The 11,225-nt window shown below is 43.4% G+C and overlaps 1 protein-coding gene across 1 annotated transcript; it reads right to left on the bottom strand.

Annotated features, from left to right (window-relative positions):
• Positions 1-2,136: 2,136 nt before the first annotated feature.
• Positions 2,137-10,676, bottom strand: Rbm15 (RNA binding motif protein 15). Its single transcript, XM_021195713.2, has 2 exons — positions 6,955-10,676; positions 2,137-3,012 (listed from the first exon to the last, which is right to left on the bottom strand). Exons 1-2 carry the CDS (start codon positions 9,818-9,820, stop codon positions 2,990-2,992), a joined length of 2,889 nt encoding a protein of 962 aa, XP_021051372.1. The 5' UTR covers positions 9,821-10,676; the 3' UTR covers positions 2,137-2,989.
• Between the last annotated feature and the right edge of the window lie 549 nt (positions 10,677-11,225).

The raw sequence follows: 11,225 nt of genomic DNA on the forward strand, positions 1-11,225 counted from the left end.
TTTCCCTCATTATTGAGATGAAGCCTGAGACCTCAGAAAGTTAAGCAGCGCAAAATAATTCTCCAGGTAAAATATCTGCCTACTGGGTTGGAGATGGCTCAGCAGTTAAGAGCACCAACTGCTCTTCCAGAAGTCCTGAATTCAATTCCCAGAAACCACATGGTGGCTCACAACCATCTGTAATGGAATCTGATGCCCTCTTCAGATGTTTCAGCAATAACTTACTCATATACATAAAATAAATAAATGTATGTATACTCATATACATAAAATAAATAAATAAATAAAGTAAAAAAATTTGCCTACAAATTGGTAAATTACTTGACTAGCAAGAGAGAAAATATAATGAAATTACCAACAGGTAAGAACTGTTTGGAGATGCAAGGATGCAAGGAGAGCTCAATAAGCAAAGCCTTATGTGAACTACCTCATAAGCAAACTTGGCTTAAAAACACTTTAACATGGGCTGGAGAGATGGCTCAGGGGTTAAGAGCACTGACTGCTCTTCCAGAGGTCCTGAGTTCAATTCCCAGCAACCATATGGGCGGCTCACAACCATCTGTAATGGGATCCAATGCCCTCTTCTGGTATGTCAGAAGATAGCAACACTGTACTCACATACATAAATAAATATTTAAAAAACCTTAACACACAAAGAACCTGAAAAGTTCTGGTTTTCTCATTTTGTCCCTCTCACTTATCAGTGACACATAATAAGCTGTGAGGCTACATCATCCAAGGGGCCTAAACAAGCCTATGGGGAAAAGTAGCCAGTACAGACTAGCTGCTGTAGTCACCAGATTCCCTAAATCTTATGGAAGTGATAAACAGTTCTAAAATATCTAAACTCATTTAAAACAAAGTGAGGAAGTTGTATGATATACAAAGAAAGCTGTACTTGCTTACTTCATTAATGTGCAGGAAGGATGCTCAGGCTATTAGGATAACTGAACAAATGCAAGCGGTAAGACAAAAGTCAGAAAACACTGCCCATTCATTTCCCTCAAGTTGCAGTTGCCTAAATTTCATAATTAACCTCTTTGAGGGACAGGAAAATAAATATAAGACCATTTTGGATAAAATATTTATCGTTTCCAATAATAAAAACCTTGTGTTCTATAAGTCTTCTAGCACCATTAAATCACCACGAAGGGTGAACACTAAGGTTAATGACAAATGTCAAAAACTTAAATAAGACAGCAAGGCTTAAGTCTGTAATCAAATGCTAACACACTTTGGCTCCCACATTAAAAAAAAATTTTTTTTCAGGTAACAAAATATACTCTAAAATAAAACACAAGAGAGTTACCATGAACAAAGTTGCAGAATTTTGTAATTATCTAAGTGAGGGGAGGAAGCTTAACACCAGCAATGTCTAAAGACTTCCAAGAAGAGAAACATAACGGAAGCATTAAGTGCCCTCACCCTAGTAATTATATTTTTGACCTCTAAAAAAACCCTCTTACCTGTTTACAAGTTTAAACAGCTGTTTACCACTGGAACACCACCTTGTAGAGTATAATCGTGGCATCCTTGGTTGATAATCACCTGTTGCCTATCATCATCCCGCATGGAGACAAGACAGCACTAGGGCTCTTCCATCCGAGGTTAAAATTCAAAACAAGCCCAACAAGACTGCATGTCAAGGTGGTCTTCGTCTGCAACTATTAGTTTTAAAACTGGCAAACAACCATGGTGTCTGAAGCCAAAGTTGCAGAATTGCTGGCTTCCTCTTGAACTCCAGCGTTGTCACTGTGCACCGATGTATCCTGCTGCAAACAGGGGAGTTTTTCTCCTGTACTGGGAACGGGCTTCCAAAGCTCAAGAGCCCCTGTACAGGATAATGCAGGAACTAAAGGCAAACAAAATCCTCCTTAAGGATGCCTCCATTTTTTTCCTCACAATCTGTACTACCAACCGAAGTGACTGGGCCTGAGTGTGCGTTCGAACCTATGAAACCGTCACGGTGCATGCACATCCAAGGCATGTGGAACCACAGGTCAAATAAGGCACAGATACCAAGTAACGGTTCTAATTACAAATGCTAGCTCAGGAACTCTTCATCCATTCAGAACTAAACCCATCACTGCATAACTCTGGTAAGAAGCCCCTGGAGACGGAGGAGCTCCTCAAATGTGTCAGGAAAGGCTTTATTAACATCATCATTAACATTTAAAAGGCAACCGGAGCATTTCTCCTTCTTTTGGCAATTTGGTGCAAATGTTAAAAGTGCAAGATAATGCAATTTCAAACTTTTCTTCAAATTAAAAAATGAAACTAAAGCCAAACGTGATGGGTGAACAAAATAAATCAAAACTTAAATTTCAGGAACTCCGGCTCTTCAAACCAGCAAAGCCCCCGAACTCGTGCACTGTGTTGAGGCTTAGAGTGCTTGCCCCGGCTTCTTGCATGCCAGCAAACAGCACCCTCATCGTGTTGAGCAAAGGATCCCCTTCACTGCAAACAAAGGGGGGGTCACTGTAACACTATGATCCTTCAGAATTGACACACCGTGATAGTCAAAATGAAACTGATGATCTCCCTGCTTCTTGCTCAAGACATACAAGATCTGAGCAGCAGCAAGTACCCCCTCCGCTGCAAACAAAGGGGTCAAGGTTTGCCGTCAATTCACTTCCAGGCAGAAAAACATTTTCCTCAAAAGAAACAATTTATTTAGAATAAAACAAAAGCAGCTCAACTGTGAGCCCATGTTTGAGTGACAGCTACTTTTAAGCTGTGTGAGCCATAAAAAGGGTTTTCTTTACTTTTCCAGAAATCTTGTGTACACAGCACAAAGCAAAGAGGTCATTTTTCCACTTAAAACACCGGCATTGGCATCACAATAGCAGATACACAATGTTAAGCTGCCATTTTAGTAAAATGCACAAAATACTAAACAGATTAGCTTTCTTCCATCAGAGGCCCATGTAAACTCCACATAAGCCACTTCTCTTCAAAAAGGTCCATTAGAGCTTTGAATTCCGTATCTTCATCCGCTGTTCACCAGTTTTGCTTGCGGGAGGGGGAAAAAAAGGTTATTCAGTACAAACGTTTACAGTATTAAAAATATATATATTTCCCCTATGCCATTATAGATGAACATAGTATTAACAAGACCTTTCTGGATAGTCCACTTTAACTTCAAAAAGCACCAATAATATCCACTGGCACAAACCTTGAAATAAATTTACTATATGAGCACACAAATAACAAATAAAATAATAGGGTTTGACTTTTAAAAGACTGTTATCAAGGATTAGAGGACTGAAAATATTGTTTATCCTCAAAAAAAAAAAAACTAACGCATGGCCAAATGTTCAGGAAAAAGCAGATTTTATAATTAACCAATATCTTCTAAATATAACTAAAAAAGTGGAACAGAAAGACGGAGTTTAGACAAACTTTTAACCCCTCTACGCTTATTTTTGTTATTTATATGGAGTAATAAAGACTACTCCATTACTAGATAGACAGGGGTTAAAGCTACAAAGCCATTTACAAACCACCTTTACCTATGTTACCAAAGACAGCAGGTGTTACTTTCTGTTCGGAAAACACACATACAATTTGCTAAACAGTCAGAAAATACTTCAGGACTCATACTTTTCAATTCTGTTCAAGGTATACACATAAGAACTCTTCATCAAGCTTAACCATTTACTGTAGTTACCTGAAATAATTTCCCACTATTAAGAACATCACTCTAGCCAGAAAGTTAGCAAGGCTAACTCTGGTTCTTGTTCTCATACCTTACTCCTATTTCAAAACCAGACTTTGTAACAAAGACAGGAGGGAAAAAAAGTTCAGAAATTGTCTCCATTCTTTTTTTTTTTTTTTACTTAAAGTCATTAAGGCCCTCTTCAATAGAAGATCTCATAATTCTGTTACTACAGAAGTTTTGATAAATGGTTCTTATATGGATACAAACTGCAGTTCAAGCTGTGCCTGGAAAATGAGCAATTTTATCGGCTAAAAAAGCTAACTTAATTAAAAAAAAAAAAAAAGAAAAAAGATTAAAGAAAAAGTCAGTGAACATCTGCCCATTAACAGTTTTTAAATAAACTATGACCCTGACTCTGAAAAACACCTTTTACTGCTATGCATCAAATGATCTAGTGAGCCAGTCAGTCACAAGGAGTTTACCACCTTCAGGATATAACAAACGCGTATAGAAGCCAGAAGATGTACAATTTAATAGGTTAATTCCGAAAGGAAAACTACCTTCAGTTTGATAGTGTACAAGTACACATTAAAAATTTAGGTTTCTGTATGAAAAATTCTTTACAGAAAAAAACCTCTATTACAACCAGCAAACACTAGTCCGCAATTAAGTAGAACCATTTGCTAGAAGCTAAATGATTGCTTAACTTTCAATAAACTTTGAAGCTGTGATCATGTTTTAATCTTATTTTTACCAGTATATTTAACACATCAATAGCATACTTAAGAAATTTTCTTTCTATTCATTTTAATTGAGTTTCTGAAAAGATAAAAAGCAGTTACACTAAAGCACTAAATTAAAAAGAAAAAAGAAAAAAGGGGGGGGCTGTTAAAATGAACATTCTGGGAGGCCAGCGGAGGATTTTGATCCCAAGGGACTAAGTAGGTGCTGGGAACCAAACCTGGGTCCTCTGGAGAGCAGCCAGCATGTCATACGCAGACATATATGCAGGCAAAACACCCATATGCATAAAATAAAATTTTAACAATTTTAAAAGAATATCCAATATGGGATTCTGATAGCTAATAAGATTAGAAACATTTAGACTTTGCTGTCAATCAAATTCTGAAGGTTTAAGTGGCTAATTGACAAATATTATGAACCTGCACAGGCGTAGGCAACACAAATAAGATGGCACTTTGTGGGTAAGCACCAAACTAATTTATATAATACATACATTTGGGAATGGCATCAAGCCACTGTTTCAAAAATACTGAAGCACTAATTGATCGGATCTAATAAAATGTAGCAGTGTCAGATTAGGGTTCAAATAAACATGGAGCAAACCATCACAACACGTTTGATTAATAGTAAAATTAGATTTCACAGACCACTCTCTAACAGCGAAATCATTTGCCCATCTATCTTATTTAAAAAAAAAAAAAAAAAAAAAACTGAAAAGTAATGGCTAGTGAAATTATTTAAACTGGAAAAATCTACCTAGATAACTAAAAACTGTACTTAAGCTCCATGTACACAGACTACACTTGCATCAGTTTCCAAAATAGATGCCTTATTTCAAGCCAAAGGTTGCATTTTTGGAGGCAAAAGACACCGAAAGTCTTAGTTGGAAGATTTCAGTATTGTACACCTTTGTGCTCAGAAACCTAGTACATTCTTTTTCTGAAAAAAAGTTCCAAATTAAAATAAAAATCATAAATAGTGAAAAACAAAAAGTATGATGTAGTGATAAGATTTTCATACTGACATGCTTTATATGTAGTCATAATGGAAAACTAAAATTATGTGACTTTTTCTGGGTTATTACTAATGCTATTTCAAATGAGCTTTGATAACAGAAAGAAAACAGTTGGGCTCTGCAAGGCTTTGAGTAAGTCACATTCACAGAATAGAAAAATGACCATGATTCAAAAACTCAAGTTCCTAATCGTAACTAAATATTGGGCCCTGTTGAAGTCCTCAGTACTTAAATTGAGGAAAAAAGTCATATCTAATAATGGCCTTAGAAATCACAAGTGGTAGCAGAAGAGCACATTAAACAAAACAAAAAAAATTATTATAAAATAACAAAAGCCCTTATTAAAAACCAGATGTCAAATCCTCAGCTCTTTATTTTGTGGGGAGAGGGCTTAGAGGGGGACCTATGCAGGTAAATTAATTACACGAAAAATCAAAAAAAAATTAAAAAAAAAAAAAAAAAAATGTTTTCTAACACTGAAATCTCAAACCTCTCCATCCAGGCAACAGTCAAAAATATCAAACATTAAATTTCGAAGATTTTCAAAACACTGTCACCAATGTAATGCCACTAGTCTTGTTTAAACATTAAAAAACAACAAAAAAACAAAACAACAAAAAATGAAGGCATTTTCTTCAAATATACTGAGAGCATTTTACAATCACCTTTTAAAAACTGTAATTTAGATATCTGATTAATGTCTACTAGGGTAAATAAAAGGATTACTTATAAGCCTGCAGACAACTCTTACTGAAACCAGAAATTTCTTAAGTGGATACAGAAAACTTCATTTTTGGTTTTTAAGTATGCACAATAGAACTGTATTAGCTACGCCTCTCAGTCAGTAAGAACACTATTGTGCACCTAACTTTCCAACAAATTCTCATTTTAAAAGCATTTACTCATTTCTTGCATACCAGTTTAAGATATAAATGGTTTATAACACAAGCCTCAACTTTCACCAATTACTGCTACAAACATGGGATACAAAACTCAAAAACTAATGATATGTTAAAGCAAACTTTCTGGAAATAAACTGTATATTTAAAGAAATACCTGATTAAAATAATTGGACTTTGCAACACCTGATCAAATTTTAGTCACACAATGCTTCTAGTTTAAATTATCTATGCACCAATCAAATCATTTTCAGTACAGAGTAAATCTCAGAAGGTTCTTTTCTCAAAATTATGATTTTAAAAATTGTGGTTTTTATCATTTTGAGGATTTAAAAAAGCCTCAAAATTGAAAAAGAAAAACAAAAAAATTAACTAAAGAAAAAGAAAAATTATGAGGGTAAGAACTCCTAATTAAAGCAACCTATCTTCCCGCTACCTTCAGGGCATCCCTTTCACTTAATAACTAAACTGTCCCAATATCTACTTTAAGGAGGTTTACAAAAATATATATATAAAAAAACCAACTAAACTAATTGAAAGAAATTTTCATCTGATGCTATATCCCATTACACATCACAAAACAAGGAACCATGTCAAGTAGTAAATACAAGTTACACATGGACTTTAGGACGCACCACGGACAATGATCATGACCAGGTAATCTTCTTCAGATTTGGCCAGTGCCTTGGCAGGGGAATCCAGGAACTGCTGAGAGAACTCACAAGGTGGGAAGGCATGAAGAACCCCGGTGTTTTCCTTGTCTTTATTGCCTCCCACAGGGAGGCTGATCACCCCAGCTGCCTGCTTTTGCTTTAAATAGGACACAAGGTTCCTAAGTGGCCTCTGAGTAGAGGCGGCAGTGTCTGATGTGGCTGAGGAAGAGGAGGATCGGCTGTCTGAACTTCCAGGTACAGCCAGGAGAATGGCATAACCATTAGGCCCTGCCACTTTGATGCGTCGAGTTACTTCATCCAACTTGGGCTGGTCCAAACGGAGTCGCTGAGTGATCTTGAGCTGGGCTACTTTGCCTCCAGTTGAGCCCTCCACAAGTAGACTGCTCGCAACTTGGAGGTCACCCTGCAATAGATGCATGTTGGAAGGGAAGTTGCTGTTCTTCAGTAGAAGCATGCCCTGCCAAGCCAAACAGAGTTTGGGAGAGGATGCTGCCACAGGAGTTGTCCCTCCATCCTGTTTCTGGGAAGGTGGCTTCTGCTTTGATGAAGAAGTGCTGGCACTGGGTGCATTGCCATCAGATCGGTCTTCCTTTTTCAGAGGGTTTTTTCCCTCTGTGGGAGCAGCTGTCCGGTGCTTCCTATCCCGTTCAGCTGATGCAGAGTTTTTACGGTCTCGCTTGTCGCTCTGGCTCTTCTCCAAACTGCCCCGTCTATCTCTGACTGGGGAAGGCCTTTCCAAGAGTAGAAGACGAGATGATCGATCATTGTCGCTGTTGTAGCGATCTCTGTTACTACTCAGTTCTGGACTTCGGTCAGGAGAAGGAGTGCAGTGACGCTGCTTTCGAGGCCGTTCACTCTCAGGTGATCTATCAAGATGCCGTCCTCCACTTTCCTCAGGCAGCCTTCGCTTCCTTGGCTGGTCCCTGCTGCTGGGCAAGTCCCGATCACCTCTGTCCCTGTCCAATGACCAGCCATCCCTCCTTCGATCCAAGCTATCCAGTGGCTCATAAGCAGTGACAGCACTAGTTGCAGCACGAGCACTGCGTTCTCGAACCGGTGGTGGGGGTGGCACCCAGTCAGAATCAGTATAAAGGTCCCTATCACGATCTCTGTAGAGTAAGGGTGGTGTCCTGTCCCGAGCACTCCTCAAAGGGTCAGGTGCTCGATGTCCAAAAGTATCTGTCACTAGTTCATAATGGGTCAAGGGCAGAGGCTGAAGATATTGCTGCTGGTAACGATGTTCTGTATCTGCAAAGTCTACCCTAAGGCGGCGATCTGGGCCACCAAGTGGGAATCCACGCATATGGGTCCAGGCAGCATGAGCTGCATCCAAGCTTTCATACTGTATATATGCCCAACTGTCACCTTTACGGTAGTCTATGGTTCGAATGGTGCCAAATCGATCAAATTCTCGTGCCAGGGCAGCAAGAGGCACCCAAGGTCCCAGACCACCCACCCAAAGTCGGGTAGTGGGTGTGGCTTTACCATAACCAATCTTGATTGGATTCCGAATTATAATTTTGCCAGACATTGCAAGTTTGGCCCTGTGAGACATGTCTAGATTCTCAAATTTGAGAAAGCCATAGGTACTGGTCTGGCCTCGAGAAGGCCTCTTAATGTCCACTTCTGTGATGACTCCAAAACGATCAAAAGCCCTTCTGAGATCATTTTCCGTCACAGTGATATCTAAGTTGCCCAAGAAAAGTGTCCGGTTGGCACGCTGATCATCCTCAGGTGAGATCTCATCCACTTCTCGGAAAGGAGCGGCACCTGCTCCAGCTCCCACCCTCGGCTCAAGGCTGTACGCCGGGCGCACCCGGTCATAGAACGGATAGTCTCGTTCCCTTTCCAGCTCTCGGGGCAATGGTGGCGGGGGTGGAGGAGGCAGGCGACCCAGGGCCAACTGCTGCAACCGGTAGTCTCTGTATCCCAGAGCAGCACCGCCAGGGGAAAGCGACCTCTGACCTCCCCCTCCTCCAGGGGCGTGCCTGTGGCTACCGACGGACGTCCCGACCACGCTGGACGACGGGGCGTAAGCATCTTTGTCTAACGGGGAGCGGCTGCGACGCCGGCTCACGTACACGGCTTCTATCTTCAGAGGCCGGTCGTAGAGCACCAGGCGGCCTCTGGCATGCTTGGCCGCCCTCGCGTCCTCTGGCCTCCGGAAGTTCACAAAGGCTACCCGCTCATCCCCGCTGCCAGACCCTGAGAGGTGACTGATTTTGACACTTACATCACCGAAGCGTTTGAACTCGTGAAACAGCCCGTCCTCCACCGCCTCGTCGCTCAGCTGGGACCCCAGCTCGCTGATCTTCAGGGTCTTGTACTCCACGCCGTCCCCGCCGCCGGGCGCGGAGGAGGCGGCCCCGGAGGAACGTGACTCCCCGCCTCCACCCCGGGAGCTGCTGCGCGACTCGCCCCCGCCTGAGGAATTTTTGGTGCTCGGGGAGCTGTAACTGTGCAAGCGGCTGCTGGAGCTGCCCCCGCCGGTCTCGTACTCGCGGCTGCCGCCCCGGCTGCTGGACTTGTCCAGATGGAGGCTCCGCCGCGACCCGCCGCTGTCCGTCTTCCCGCTGCTGCTCCCATTGCTGCCGCCGGAGCCCCCTAACTTCTTGCTCCGCTCCCCACGAGAACTGGAGTCCTCACCGCCACGGGAGCGCTTGGGCTTGACCGGCGAGCGCTCCTTTCCTTTCATTGTTGAGGGTCGCCGGAGGTCGTCTCTGCGGAGCTGACTAACCCGCCACCCCGCGCTCGTTTCACACAGCGGACTCGCACGCCGCCATCTTGGACTCCGCCGCGGCAAAGGCTCCCGCCCCGCAGACCTCATTGGTCAATTAATTCACTCTTCAGCCTTCTCATTGGAAAAACTATTTGTCCGTCTTTACATCTCCCCGCGCTCCGGGAAGGCGCCCGCCCCGACGCTGTTATTGGGTTCCCAACGCCCTAATCCCAGTACCTCATTGGTTATATTCGTTGTCTATCTTAACGGTTCCTCGCGCCAGGCTGTAGCTCCGCCCCTCGCACTTCATGGTCACCTGACCCAAAGCCTAGAAGCGTTGATTGGACAAAAACTCTGCCCTGTAACGGTACTTCTATCACGGCGAACGCAGAGATCCCACCTTCTCTTCCCTTTCATTGGTTTGTGGCCACGTCTCTTAAACCATACTAGGGAAGTCTGGACATCAGTTCAGGCGTTTTTTCCTGAGAACCTGGCTCTCTCCGATCTCGCGAGAGACAAAGAGCTCGCTCACTCACTCGCTCGCTCTCTTCCGACCCCAGTCTTCCAACTTCTCCGGCGGCTGAAGAAAGTTTAAATCTGATTGGATGTTGACGAGGAAGATGATTGGATAAAAGCGCTGTCCATCACTCACTTAAAGGAGTAGGCCCATAAACGGAGGAGTCTAAAGGTGAAAGACTAGACCACGCGCTTGCTGTGCGACGTCACTTTGCTGTCGCGAGATGGTGACAGTGAGTCAGGCCCGCCTCCCCGCGCTTTCGGCGTTCTCTTAAACATTTGTTAGGTCCTTACGGCGTACTTGCCTGTGCTTCGGCCCTTCGAGTCTGGAACTTGCGAGCTCCGCACTGCCCTTTCTGGGCGGGACAATGGGCTCGGTGGTCCTTTCCGCTGCTGGCCCTCGCTCGATCCGCCTAGGCGGCTGTCCCGGGAAGTCCAGCCGACACCATCTTAGTTAGCAGCCTGAAAAAGCCCCACCCCCGTGCGCGAGAAAACGCCTGCCCCGGTCTGTGCGGCCGGCTGGGGCGGTGAGTTCAGGGTTCACGGAGCCTCGGGTCACGCTGACGCCCTGGGCGGTACCGCGTCACTGCCCGCCCGGGGACATAGGGAACAGCGCCGCGGAGCCCTGGCCAGTCTCAGTGGCCGCCTTAGGGCCCGCAGTGACCTGGGCTGCAGGCCCACTGGCTGGTCCGACCTGCAGGACCACTTGCAGACCTTTTAAACATTTTTTTCCTGGTTTATGCTGTGAATCCGTGTAAGGTTTGCATTTATAAAAGATGTGTGAAACATAATATAGCTGTGCTTAGCTTTAATGTGTCACACTTCTCACTGTGCGGACACAACATTTATCTCGTTTCTTGGACCTCAACACTCCGATTAATCCATTATTAGGACCCAGTAACATGGCCACCTTGCCCTCTCCTATATCCACCTCCTTTGACTCCTTTAACCGTGACTCAGGTCTAAACGCCTCCCCGCCCCCCACCTCGGCGACCCC

The sequence above is a fragment of the Mus pahari genome, chromosome 4 (assembly GCF_900095145.1).
Source record: "Mus pahari chromosome 4, PAHARI_EIJ_v1.1, whole genome shotgun sequence".
Classification (NCBI taxonomy): Eukaryota; Metazoa; Chordata; class Mammalia; order Rodentia; family Muridae; genus Mus; species Mus pahari.

Bases quoted from the DNA above. Each gene is read 5' to 3' on its own strand.
- Rbm15 (XM_021195713.2), bottom strand. From the start codon at position 9,820: ATGAGGTCTGCGGGGCGGGAGCCTTTGCCGCGGCGGAGTCCAAGATGG. The intron at 3,013-6,954 runs GTGCGTCCTAAA...CCCTCCCGCAAG, and splicing joins GGTCATGATCATTGTCCGTG to CAAAACTGGTGAACAGCGGA.